The 13,922-nt window shown below is 42.6% G+C and overlaps 1 protein-coding gene across 2 annotated transcripts in view; it reads left to right on the forward strand.

The window, feature by feature from the left end:
• Window positions 1-11,870, forward strand: part of ldlrap1a (low density lipoprotein receptor adaptor protein 1a) — a 15,914-nt gene extending 4,044 nt beyond the window's left edge. Inside the window, exons 2-10 of one of the 2 annotated variants that reach the window (XM_017420999.3) lie at window positions 4,202-4,344; window positions 5,774-5,886; window positions 6,004-6,118; window positions 6,276-6,348; window positions 6,536-6,631; window positions 7,653-7,750; window positions 7,992-8,026; window positions 8,326-8,357; window positions 10,439-11,870. In XM_017420999.3, the coding sequence (XP_017276488.1) occupies window positions 4,202-4,344; window positions 5,774-5,886; window positions 6,004-6,118; window positions 6,276-6,348; window positions 6,536-6,631; window positions 7,653-7,750; window positions 7,992-8,026; window positions 8,326-8,357; window positions 10,439-10,485 (752 nt within the window). In that variant the 3' untranslated portion in view covers window positions 10,486-11,870. The remainder of the gene's footprint in view (window positions 1-4,201; window positions 4,345-5,773; window positions 5,887-6,003; window positions 6,119-6,275; window positions 6,349-6,535; window positions 6,632-7,652; window positions 7,751-7,991; window positions 8,027-8,325; window positions 8,358-10,438) is intronic. The other variant, XM_017420998.3, reaches the window with a different exon arrangement.
• The last annotated feature ends 2,052 nt before the right edge of the window (window positions 11,871-13,922 follow it).

The following is a 13,922-nucleotide window of genomic DNA, read 5'->3' on the forward strand; positions in this document are numbered from 1 at the left end:
AAATTCCCCTCTTCTCAGCCCCAGATCTCCAGTTATCACCGACAAATTAAATCAACACAGACGTCAAAGACGGCAGCTGTGTTGAGATTCTCTCAGAGGGAGAAATACAGGAGAAAGACTTTTTTTTTCTTCTCTTGGTTGCATAACAATCAAAACACCAACTTTTCCCTGAGACACGAAAAGGTTTCAGCTTTTCGACCTCTCTGCTTCTGACCAAACATAAGAGAATCGGAGAAGCAGGGTCAATAAGTTGAAGGTCTCATGCGCCACACAAACATCGAGAACCAATGGAGACAAATGTCTTCCTGCTGTGTCACTTGCTTACTTTACTAGCATTGTGGGGGGGGGTGAATAATGGCTTTTGAACACAAAACAACGATTGTGTCCAACTGCCAGCTGGGACGTGCAATCAAAGCTTGTGGAATGGGACAGTATTGTATACAATATTCTATAAGAGTAAACCATTTATTTTATGGGTGAAGGAGGAGATTTTATGCTGCAGTTCGGCTGTTCGTGTACCGAAGCTTTCTGAACCAGGGTCTCAGAGTGGAGATTTTTCGGGGTTTATCCCTCACAGTGGTGTGGGCTGCAGTCATTAGCTGTTCTGCTCGAGTAGATCAACAGTAACAACAGCAGATAGCAGAGGGCTGTTTGTGCTGCTCACCCTGTTCAACATGTAGCATCAACCCAACCTCACTGTCGGTCCAATCAAACGTCCGTGTTTCACTGTTTTAGACGTAACTGTTTACATGCTGCAGACTGCAGGTGCGCCTCATTGAAAGCCTGGCATCAATGTTTCCAGATATGTGATAATTACCATTTTTATAAGATAGTTTTAGGGTCAAGTCTCCTTCCTTTTCTGTGCACATGTTCGCCAAATCACAACACATATATAATCTCCCCCGTCTGAGAAAGCACGCCTCACTCAGAACATGTGATAGTTTGGGTCAAAACACAATCATTTTAAAGGAACCGTACGTTAATTTGTCATTTTCTATCTGGCAACCCTGCCTGGCATGGAAACTACAGCATATTCAATGAGCACAGCCATATCTATGGGAATGCATTTTTTTTCCTCTTGTTGATTCCCCACAATATGGAAAAAACACTAATATTTCCAGAGATCGTTAACATGTAAACAGGGACAAAAACCTGAACCCAAGCAATGTTTGCTTAAAAGTTGGCTGAATATTGCTACAGTTATTACTATTCAACGTAGCAGCTCTAAATCAGCTTGTAAACATTACCATGCAAATAGATTGTTAGGCTCATTTAAAATACTCGCTCTAAAATGTACCCAGGTTTACATTAAATTAACGCTTGTTGTTTATTCACTACGTTGAACAGCCAGTCAGAGCGACCTGTTTCACTGACAGATCTGACAAAAAGGGCAAAGACTTATTGGTGGGCTGAACAGTGGTGGACCTGGTCTGCACTATTGTCTCACAGCAAAAAAAAAAGGTCCTGGGTTTGACTCCCGGCTGGGACCTTTTTGTATGGACCTTACATGTATCTTCCTGTGCATGTGTAGGTTTTCTCCAAGTCCTGCGGCGTCCTCCCACAGCAGGGGCGCCTTTAGAAAATCTTCAAAGCGATGGCCATTTGAAAAGTACTGCAATGTAGGAGTTAAGGACTCCCCTTCTGATATATGTAGGCTTACTTTGATGTTTTGCTTTACAGTTTGTATTAACAAGAACGGGACAGGCGCTACTCAACTCATGGAAGCTTATCCTTTTCTCTTTTAGATTCAGAATATTTAACTGAGAGTAGTATTAAGAAATGCATATTGCTGCCTTGAACACCTAAGTTTTAAATGCAGAGCCCTCTGAGTATGAGTTGATGTGTGATGATCTGACATGAACTACTGGGTATCTGAGCTGAAACTGTAAAAAGTAGCGAAGAAAAAATGTCAGTATTACTAAACTGTGAACTGGGTACTTATCCAACGGATACAGCTTGAATAGAGAATTAAAGTTTAGCACATTCAGTTTTTGTTTGGAAGTTTTTTTTTTTCCTTTCACTGTGAACACCAGTAAGACACTTCTAGTGTTTATATCAGGTCATTTCTGAGTGTTTAATAATTATGTACATTAACAATAGAGGGTGAGTTTATCTGGTCTTTTATGTATGGCAGGTCTCAGCTCACACACACACACACACACACACACACACACACACACACATACACATACACATACACATGGCTGTTTTCCCTCACGCGTTGTAGTTGCTGACCTTTGAGCCCACATTTTCAGGCTGGCGGCTTGTCTAAACCTAAAAAAAATGTTGCTTGTGCTGTAAATCTAATAATCGCCTTTCCTGCAGGAATCAGTTTGGAATGATTGCCTCCCCTTTAAGCAGTTTAGTAGCTTGCCTGTTACCAACAGCGTTGATCAGTCAGTGGATCGCTTTAATCCAGGCTGAGATATCCTAACAGCTATTGGTCGGCTTGTTATGAAAGCCACTTGCGATTAGTTAAAGCCCACTCTCCCTGGGCAAAGCACCCTCATTCAAAATTAGACTGTGCACCCAGGTGTTGTGCTCCAATCCGTCCAATAAATATCTTACTGCTGAAGAGCTGTTTGTTGCTGGGCTGGATGCCAATGCAACGCTGTCCCATTCACTAAAAAATGACCTCTGCAAAATGTGCTTCTTACCTTAAAGCTCGTTCACCTAGAAGTGTATAAATCAATGCCCTCCAGAATCATTGAGACTGGTTCAAACTCTGCAAGATACTATTTAAAAACAGTGTGTGTGTGTGTGTGTGTGTGTGTGTGTGTGGGGGGGGGGGTTGTTTTTGAGGGCTATCAGGTCCTTATATAACCAAAGCAGGAGTTTTTGGCATCTGCATTTTTGGCACAAAGTCGAGCTTGTTCTCTGTGCTGGTTGGACTCCGTCAGGGCTGACCCTTGTCTTTGATCCTGTGATCCTGGTTTGGAAACCTCTGGGTTTCGTTTCTGCTTTTTGCAGATGTGGGGGCACAAGAAGAGCCAAGGCTGTAGTGCAGTGGTGTCCAATCCTGGTCTTGGAGGGCCACTGTCCTGCATGTGTTAGTTGTTTCTCCGCTCTTCAGCAGGTCTTCAAGTTCTGCAAAAGCCTGTTAATCACTCAGTCATTCAAAGCAGAGAAACACCTAAAATGTGCAGGATAGGACCAGGATTGGACACCACTCCTGCAGTATATGTGATGATGTCATCAACCATCAACAGATAAAACCATCACATCCTGAACTCCAAACTTTACTCTTCAGTCACGGTTAGGTGTGTTTTTTAATGTTTCAATGATTGCTCCCTGAGACCGTTTAATGACTGAAGATGTGAGTAGGGAGTCAAAGGTAATGCACAGCATGGCACGTCAATCAAGATTGCATCTCTTTTGTTAGGAAAAGTTATGGATGATTGGATAGTTATCAAAGCATTTTTGGGTTTGTTGTTAAAATTTTGAGATATTTTATTGACCATTACCACTGGGCACTCTCACCTAAGCATGTTAACATGCACGAGTACTTGGTGTGCACTATCTCAGAGGAGGTGTAAATACTCGGAGCCTAGATTTCTGGGTAACGCTCTTGGCTTCCCCTGTCTGTCTCCGAGGAAATCACTGTAAACACCGCCACGGGCCAGCCGGCATCATGCAAACCCCGTTCTTCCAGCATTTAGTTTTTACACGTCTTCGTTCTTTATCGAATACATAGGTTTTATTTCTGTAAAATAAAAATAAAAATAGAAGATTGCCTTGTTAGAGCAACACGTGGGGCCTAGTTCGGCAAAGATTATTTACGCTGCTCTCCCAACAGGAAGCTGCGGCATGTCAGAGTCCATGTATGCTCGCTCCCAATTCTGTTGCCCTTTTATTGTTGATCTCTAAAAGTTGTTTTGGAGATGAAATGTTTATTTTACATCCAGAGAACCTCTGACCTAAATACACCCTGTTCCGTCTCTCCACTTCAGGGAAAAAGTTGATGAAATGGTTCAAATTAAAGCTCAACACGGGCTGTTTGCTTTTCCCTCCACTCTGTTTTTCCTCGAGCTTTTTAAGTATTCTCACAGCTATTTATTTTTTTTAAATTCTCATGAAATGTTTTTTTTTAAAAGGTCTGTTAATATTTGATCATTTAAACGCAACAAGAACACGACCAATGCGTCGACCTACTTGTGTTGTGTTTTGTTTTTGTCTTGTTTTTTTTGTTTTTTTGCTACAGAGCTTCCGGAGAACTGGACCGACACGCGGGAAACCATCGTAGAGGGGATGACCTTTAACCTCCGTCACCTTGGCTTGACCCTCGTGGACCAGCCCAAAGGAGCGGAGCTGTCAGCAGCTGCTGTGAAGAGGATCATCGCCACGGTCAGAGTAAAAAAAATGTCATATCGTGATATAAACAAGATACCCTCATGCTGATCATCCTAAACTGTTCAGCACACATGACCCTGCTGTACTGCCTTTTTATTCTAACATCAGTGGGATCAACAGCTTGAATAGCATACTGTGGTGACTCATTAAACTTTCCTTCTTTTATTATTATTGTGACAGTGCTGAGGAAAGATGCACCTCTGCTGTCTGAGCATGTCATTACGAATTCGTTGGCTGTACCATGATTAGTATTCAGCATTTCCAAATTTTCGCCTTATCACTCAACGCTTTGATCATTATTTTATTGCTGTTTGGGGTTTAAAATCTAAGCATAGCCATGTACATTTTTCAGAGTTGAAGGGGAGTTTGAGGAAATGCTAAATAGATCAGCATATTTATTACTTGAGTTATCCAAAGTTGGTTTGTTTTTCTTAAAATTACGAACTGACTTCACTGTACTTGGTGTGTGGGGCTCTTTAGTGTCTTTTCAGTTGGTCAGGATCCTGAGATTTAAAGTCGTTACACACAGTAAAACTGGAAGGCCAGCAAGGAAAGGAAGGATCTCACCAGGTTCCAAGAAATTACTCAAATTTGAAGTTGTAAACTCACTGAATTTTGAGTTGTGGCCGATTTAAAAAAGAATCAGGGCCTATGTTCATGTGCACAGCTTGTAAAGTTGTACTCTAGGCTGCGCACATTATTTCGTTTACCGCCTCGGCCCGCTTCTTATCCCCCTTGGTGGCCGCACCCGTCATGTTGGATTTAATCTGTGGGAGAAATGTCAATTGGCAGATTTGGATCAATTCATCAATAAATATTATTCATGCTTGTCATGGTTTTGGTGTATGAAATACGTAAGAGGTGTAAAAATTGTGGGAGAATGAAGAGTTTATTTGCAGAAAGTTTAGACAGCTCAAAAGTACACTCAGCAGCTTCAGCACTTGAGCTTATTGGGGTAAGAGCGTTTATAAATCCTGTCATTTACAACAGCATTTTAATAACAAAAAGAGATTTATTTTCAGGGGGAGCCTGTATAGATTAACTCTCTGCACTCTGATCTTTTACCTCTTTTCGAGTTACACTAGAGAAAGGTTCAAATGATTATTACAGGAACACTGGAGGAGAGTTCAAAGAACCTGGTGGGTCGACTAAACCAAATGCTGCCCTGATATCTGTCTCCAAATCAGTGAAGATAAGTCTTATCTTGCTTAGTGTTTCCAGCACCATCAATAATATTTACTGCAAACAGAAGGAAGATTGTTATGATTATTACAGAACTGTCTGAAGATTTTTGGAGATGGCTGTCATTTTCTATAAACATTTAATATTTATGGACTCACAGATTAGGAATCAGCACTGACACCACTAATCTGAAACCAAAAGTGTCGGACATGTTATTAAATGTCTCTATAATGCTTTACAGGCTAAAGCCAGCGGGAAGAAGCCTCAGAAGGTTGCTCTCAAGGTTTCCCCTCAGGGCGTTGTCGTGTCTGACAGGTCCACCAACAAACTCCTGGAAAACGTCTCCATATACAGGTGCGTTCAGGGTAGAGCAGGTTTTTTTCTCGGTCTGTCTGGGGCGTAGATTAATCCTACTGTGACCTCTGTCGTCTTTCGGCTCTGCTTGTTGAACCTGTCACACCTGGGCCGCAGAATCTCCTACTGCACCGTGGACAAACTGCATCACAAAGTGTTCGCTTATATCGCTCAGAACACCCTGAACGGGACCCTGGAGTGCCACGCCTACCTCTGCTCCAAGAGGAAAGTGGTGAGGGGGGGGCTTTGTTCAGTTCAGGATTTCATTATCACCAACTGTCTGTAGCTACAATTTTAATCAGTATTGCTGCTACAGCAGTGAACAGCAAGAGTTGACGGTTCTGTCAGGTTTTGTGGTGTTACTCTCTTGTCTGAAACTCATTGTCCAGGCTCAGGCAGTGGCTTTGACCGTAGCCCAGGCCTTCACTGTAGCGTTCGAGCTGTGGCAAGTGGCCAAAGAAGGTAGGCACCGATTTCTTCTCCCTCCATGTCCGGGAAGTGGCTTTGTTCGCACGCTCACACATGCTGCTTTACAAATGTACGCGAGGCCGCTTGTGTGTGCCGATTAAATGCATATTGACACGTCATGAAAGAAACACACCTTGTGGCACCTTTAGCAGGTTTTGATCTGCTTGGTTTGTCTCTCTAGAGAAAGGGAAACGAGTGAAGTCCGGCTCTGCAGGAGAGGCCGGCAGCAGTTCTCACTCAAAGAGATCCAACAGCTTGGAGAGTCTGAAAGGAACGGGTAAGAAGATAACCTAAAGTTTATCAGTTTATTTTAATTTTGTTGTCGATGAACAAGTACAATCTTGACTGTATGGAACCAGTATTTCCTCCTTTCTTCATACAGAAAAGTAAAAAATCTTTACTTAGTATTCTCACACTTTTCATTTTCTTTGTTTATTGTATGAACCCAATGAATGATAAATAAGGACAGTGCCTTTTTTGGGAAATTGTATGTTGTCTGTTAGACCCCTTTCACATTGGATTACAGCCCCCCTACGCTCTTCGTGACCTACACGACCTATTAAACGCCCTTCGCACAGGATAAAGACTGTGCCACAACGTAAAAAATTAGCCACATTGTGGATGATCTTCGTAGGGTGTTGGAGAGGTCTACAAGCGTGCCTTAGGAACCCAGTCGGCTCTCCACTGCACCTGATGAAACGTCATGGCGCATGATGGATCCAGAATGGCTGGATATGGACAAAACTTCTGTAACTAGGGCACGGTGGCTTATTGTCTTGGTAGCAGCGTATCAGGCTTCTGGTTGGTGTAGGAGCAACCCATGGTGGGAGCAGATGTATCTGCATGGACTGCTAACGGCGCCTTTAAAGAAGGACAGCCAGAGACAGACAGACACCAGTCCTGCATGGTCCTTATCACGGCAGGAAGTTATCCGAACAGCTTCCTTCCATGACCTTGTCATGATTACGGTCTTACCCTTGGCATGCAGCCAGTCCTGCTTCAAATCCTCTACGACCAAACCATGCTGGTGCACACAGGCCCCGGTTTACGATGTCGCCACAATGGTAAACCACCACAACACGGGTACGGAAATGTTGTGTATGCTCAAAACCATCATGGACCTATCACACTTCATCACAGGAAACGAGGAGCCCACTGTGCACCTAACACACATCTGAAGACCTCGCCAAGTTCTGGCAGATTTTATCGCCATTACGGGGTCCTCCTCCAAGATGAAGGGGGCTTTAGCATATTACGTCTCTACATTGTAACTGTTCCTTCTTCTCTCCTCATTTCAGATGTTGCCACAGAAAACCTGTTGGACTTGGAGGACGGCGTGAACACGGGTCAGCCGGACAACCACAGACCCTCTGAGACCAACAACAAGCCAGTCTTGGTACGGCCCTCTCTGTTGGCTTCGGCTCTGTTATGCAGACTGAGAAGCGAGGCAGCCACAAACGATTCTTTTCTTTTTACTAAGATCCGTTTTTTGTACTGCTTTAACCAGTTGAATTTAATGAGAAATTCCTCAGGAAGGTGTTTACACGAAAGCTTGTGATTTATAATTGATTGTAAGCATCAAATATGAGTCATGTCTGATGTATCTGAGAGTACAACCAGATCCCATTTTGTTCCAGGAAACAGAAGACAGTTTGGACGAAGCCTTTTCCAGGTGAGATATTCGATATAAACATTTAAAATAATTTAAAAGTGAATCCTGGTTGATTTTCTTTTTCTGCTTTTTGGCAATAAAATACCTCCTCATCTGATTCTGTCCAGTCCTTTAGTAAACGCGGCTCCCCTTTCGTTCACTCGGTCTCACGGCGCCACTCGCTGATGATTTCTGTGTACTGCAGCCTACAGCCCTCCCAGTCTCTTTTAAAGACGCTGAAACAAAAAGATGCACAATCAGTAAGGAGTCAGTGCTAAATTCAAAGCTGTGCTCAGTCTACTGTGTGTTTGTGTCTCCAGCTGTGCTCTGGATAGCTATGGTTCATTTCCAGGTAAAGTTCAGCGTTACTGTCAACCGTGGTTTCATGTGGTAGTTTTAATCACTAACCTAACCCGTCAGTCTGTTCCATTCAGTCACTACCAAACCAAATAACATCTCTAGTGTCAGCCAGTAGCTTGAAATAGTCCTTTTAGTATTTTATTCCCCAATGGATAAACTCTTCAATCGATTTAGAAAAACAGCTGATTTAAAATTACGGCTTGTCTCTCTGCTTGTTCCTGATGTGTTGCTTTGAGAGCCCTCCTCTGTGGTGTTTGTGCGACCGGGCTGCTGCAGCTGGAATCGCTTTGCTTCACACGGCCGCTATTGTCGAGCAGTTCCTGTGTTTGTGTCGCGGCACCGAAAGCGGAGCAATAGGTCGCCGTTTCGTTCCGAGTGACCTCCGTGTCCTTAAGTAGTCAAAAGCTGTTAACCTGGAGGTGAAATTTAAACGTCAACAGAAGCGGGGGAACGCACACACTGCCCGTGAGGTGGCGCCGATCACTTCTTCTCCCTGACATCTCTGATCTAAGCTGGAAGTGTTGAAAAAGACAATATCAGCCAACTCCTGCAGCTGTTCATTGTGACCTCTTTTGCAGCAAAAGTGACACTAAAAGACTAGCTAAAGTAATAAATTTGTTCTCAAACTGCAGTCATGGAAAAAAGGAGGTCCACCTCTTTCAATGGGCTGTTTTATAAAACAGCTCTTTCGTCCTTTAGGGCGCCATTGGCCGTTCATAAAACAGATGGATCCACCCAGATGTGAGCATTTCAGAAATGAAGTGAGCAGGGCGGAACCTAAAGAGGAACAAAAATCAGCTGCTTTTACGTGTTACTCAACTTCTCCTGGACAACATTTCTCCCAACATGGTGGATGAGTTCAGTGTGTCGATTTTATTTACTTTCAACATAATATTGCAAGTAAATGCACAACTGCTGCCATTTGCCTTCCTTATGCTTCAAAATGCAGCTGAAAGCCACGGGGGTTTTGAAGAAGAAAGTCCCCAGTTTGTCATCGTTTAAACACTTGTTAGAAAAAAACGTTGTTGTTTCAGCATTGATATCCTTTGGCCGGGTGGTCGGCAAAAGCATACGTCATCACTTCGTCACATTGTTCAACCACAAAGCCGGCCTACCTTTTCACGTCAACCATTTCGGCTCTGTTATTACCTCGCTTTGCGGCGCAAAGGAGCATCAGGCCAGAAGGTGGCTAAGTCTCGGCCTGAGGTGTCTTGTGAAAGAGCCCAATTGTAGGGTTTTACAAATCAGGACATAATAGAACAGATCTGGTCTTTACCAGGTTCACAACTATTCAAATATGACCTCAGGTGTAATGGGCCTGCTGTGCAGCCGAGGACCTGGGCTCCTTGTAGTCACTGAGTCGACCGTGAACTCCTCTGTAGACCAAAGGACTCTAGAGTCAAATGTGAGGCCGTCTGTCTGACAGCTGAAGCTTGGACCAAACTGGTTCATGCAACAGGACAACAATCCCAAACACAGCAGCTAATCTACAACAGAATGGCCAAAAAGAAAAAGAACCAAGGTGTTGTAATGGTCCAATGAAAGTCCAGACCGTAACTTCACTGAAATGGTGCACAGAAACAAATGTCAGCGAACCTCAATGAACTGAAGCAACGCTGTAAAGTAGAGTGGGTCAAACGTCTTCCACAACCATGTGAGAGACTCATAGTCATGGAGAAAACGACGATTTAAAGTACTTACTGCTAAAGGCGGTTTTACAAGTTTGACTTAGTTTTTTTATTGATCCATTGAGTTTCTCTGGGTTCCATTTTGTTTCTGTTTTATAAATGATGACACAGCAGAATCTGTTGTGTGTTTTTGTCCACTTGAGGTTAGATTGGAATCATTTTAGAACTTGGTAATGACCAGATTTATTACATATGTCCTGATACGTAAAACCCTCAAATTGAAAGAGAGTGGATGTGTTTCTGTAGCCTGATTTACTTTGTCTTGGTTTTGGTTTTGTCACATATAAACTGTATATATAGTTTCTATATATCAGAAAATGATTCCAAAAATTTATTTTTTTAAATTTTTTTTCCCTTTTTTTTTTTTTTTACCCCATCCTCTCAGACTGGCAGTGTTGCGTACTAACCCCCAGGTCTTGGACTTTGGGGTGATGCCTGAAGACTGGCTCACAGAACCCGACTGGGGCAGCACCAATGGAAACGCTCGCAGATGTTTCAGCTCGTATAAGGACCGTATCTCAGGCTTTTGATTGCCACAGCACAGCAGAGAGGGACGCCGGCAACAAACGAGGAGCGCTGTGGCCGTCTTCCGTCAAAGTACCGTGACATCACGAAGCGTCTGGCTTCTTAACTTTGTTCTTGCTTTTTTTTTTTTTACAGAAACAGTTTTTTGTTTTTCTGGATGGAATCAGCTCAGCCTTCTGGCCCTGCACACTAAAGCACTAAATATATTTTAATAATATTAGGCTCCATCTACACTACTCCAGATTGTTTTTTTAACAGATCTTTTCCTTGCCTGTTTATATGTTCCTCCGTCCACACATTCGAACAAAAATGCTGGAATAGTTATGCTGCGCCACTAGATGTTATAAATACAGAGAACAAATTGCTCTGGAGAGGAAACCTGCCTATTTTTTTTTTTTGCTTTGATATGTTTAAAACCCCCTCTCAGTTCTTAACCATTTCAGCACACGATCACGATTTGACAGCGACAGGTTCAGGATGAAGCCAGAAAAAACAGGTGCAAAATTCAACATTTGCTTGTGTTTGGAGCACAAAGTGATATTGGGCCGAACAAGCTGCTACTTCTTTGATTTATGACAAGCTTCGTGTCTCGGGTCCACATGGATCCAACGTATATGGAGTTTTTAAAATTCTCTACTTTAAAAAAAATTCTTTTTTTTTTTTTTTTTTTTTTCCCCCAAATCGCTATTCATGTGTGGACGGTAGGCAACAAATGCAGCAGAAATCCCCGTTTTAGTGTGGACAGGGCCTAAATCTGCTGTGTCTGCAAACATTAGTATCAACAGAGCGCACGTTCGCCGTCATGTCGGCGTTTGTTGTCCGAAAACTTTGTGTTTCAGCAGCAAAAACATCATGTAGTTACAATTTATAAATGCAGATATTTTTATATGAATGAAGTCAGCCCTAAATCAGACTTGTTCATAAACGGGACCGCCATCCCATAATAACAGCGGCACAACCAGCTTTGCTAATCTCACAATGCATATGAACAGTTTGTGGCTTTTGAGCCTCCTCTGCCTCGAAGGCTGACTGATATTTTCACTCTGAAAATCAATTTATGTGATATTTATTTAAAATAGAGTTTTTAATCAGTCACCAGTTGTTGTTACAGGCCTAACTTTTTCTTTTCATTGTTAGTACTGCCTTGAACACACCAACACGTTATTGTGGACTTTTTATTGTGTCATCTTTGTATAGAAATAAAATTTATTCAGAAATACACAAATTTTATATATATATATGTCAATACTTTGAACTACATTAAAGTATGTGAAGTAAAAAGAAATAACTAGTTGCTGAAGTTCATTCTTGGCAAGTTTAAAAGTTTTGAAGGTAAAAAGTGTGTTTTCAAAAGTATTCACCCTCTTTGTGCTTTCTTTATGTTTCATCATACTTTTTCATTTACAGCAAAGGTGCTACTTAAAAAATGTAGCGCCTGTGTACTGAAGGAGCTGTAAAAAAAAAAAAAAAAGTGCAAAAAGTTGCGAGTGAACTTATTTCTTTTTAATTTGTGGATGCTTTGAAGCCCGACACGACGCGTCTTACCTTGAGTTTCTCACAGGTGTTTCAATCCCAGCATCGGTCGTCTTGAACGCCGCAAATATTTGACCAACATCTTCTCTTTATGGGGTGAAGGTGCAACTCGCTGAACCATCAGCAGGGGGCAGCGCTGTGCTGTACGATGAAGTGATTTCCCCCAACAGGCTGACAGCCTCCTGTGTGTGTGTGTGTTTTAATTCTTAACGAGTGTGTGATGCGTGTCAGTCATGTTTCCTCTTTATTTAATACGGAAAAATGATGAAACGTTCGGCCGCTCTGATGTCCTGCATTCAATAATTCAAGGAAGTCACACAAGTCATCAACCCTGGAAGAGCCTACCAGGAGAGGACATCAGGACGTCGCCTGTCCGTCTCCATCAGATGGACACACACACACACACGTTCCCTGCCACGTTCTGTATTCGACCCGTGCGTTTGTGTGAGCAGAACTCTGGAGAGCCGAAGTCACGCGGTTTCCTCCCCTCCACCTCCTTTTCTCTCCCTAACAGGCTCTGGTTCAGTGAATTTTTTTTTTCTTTCTTTTACAATTCGTCCCGACAAGCTTACTTAAGCACCTGCATTATTTAAGAGTCTTTCCTCAAAGACAGCTCCCAAGTCTCTGTCTCCACTTTCCTGTAGGAAACACAGGGAGCGGCAGGCAGGAAGGCGTTTTCAGACGGGCAGAAGAGGGACTCAAGAAAAGGCGCCAAATTGCTCAGCTTTTAATTGTAAACCTGCGTTGGAGTAGAAAAGATAAACAAAATGGATAACGCAAGAAAAAAAACACAGAAATGAAATAATGATGTACATGTGGAAATCTCTGCGTTGTTGTCTTTTCATTCACAGACAACGAAACACAAGAAGTTCTGTAAAATATCAGGAATAAGGTCGACATTTTGCTCCTTTTTTGTTTTTTTTGAAAGAGTTACATAAGAGGTTTGATATCACTTTTATGTCTGCCTGTTCAGTTCAAAGCAACAGCCAGCAGCAACGCTTGGCATACTGAAGACCAGGAAACAGTAGCAGAGAGGATCCCAGGGTCCCGTTTGCCTCAGTTTCGCTTGTTAAAGCACCAACAGACTCACTGCAGCGCCGTGTCACGAGCCTGTTCTGATCGGGCTGGCGCTGGTTGTACGTGTATGTGTAAGAGATGATGCTCAGCTACTACCATACCAAACTTTAGCTCAGTATCTGTTAAATCGGCTGAGTTATAGCCATTTTCGTGCTGGGAAAATTTGAATAGCCAACGTGTCCATCTTGAATTGGACTGACTCCAAAAGCTGACAAGTTGCAGATAAACACCTATTCATCCCTTTCTGAGAGTCTCACTAAAATCCGTTCAGTGATTCATGAGAGAGTTAGCCATCTTCGTGTTTGTCAAGGTCGCCGAGCTGTGGCGGCCATCTTGAATGGGGTTCACTCCAAAAGGTAATCAGTGTTAGATGCACATCCACTGAGTACTGTCTGACAGTTTCATCAAGATTCGTTCACTGGTTCATGAGATATTTCGCTAACAGATAGTCAAACGACAGCACTGACGTCTCTTTAGTGTAAAAACACCTGGAATTACAAAGGTGAAGCCTCATGACTTCATATCCCCCTGCAAATCAGAATGTCCCGCCTATTAAAAAACAATCACATCTACATGGTGACCGAAATATGTTCAGTTTTTAAACTGCTGCTGAATAGATGTTCTCGAATAAATGCTCTCAAGAACAGAAATCAAGTTTTTCATAATCGATCCCCCTTAAAAGCGGTTCAAGGTGACGTGAAAGACGTGAAAACTCGCTTACGCAGTGTACGGGA

The sequence above is a fragment of the Kryptolebias marmoratus genome, linkage group LG5 (genome assembly GCF_001649575.2).
Source record: "Kryptolebias marmoratus isolate JLee-2015 linkage group LG5, ASM164957v2, whole genome shotgun sequence".
Taxonomy (NCBI): domain Eukaryota; kingdom Metazoa; phylum Chordata; class Actinopteri; order Cyprinodontiformes; family Rivulidae; genus Kryptolebias; species Kryptolebias marmoratus.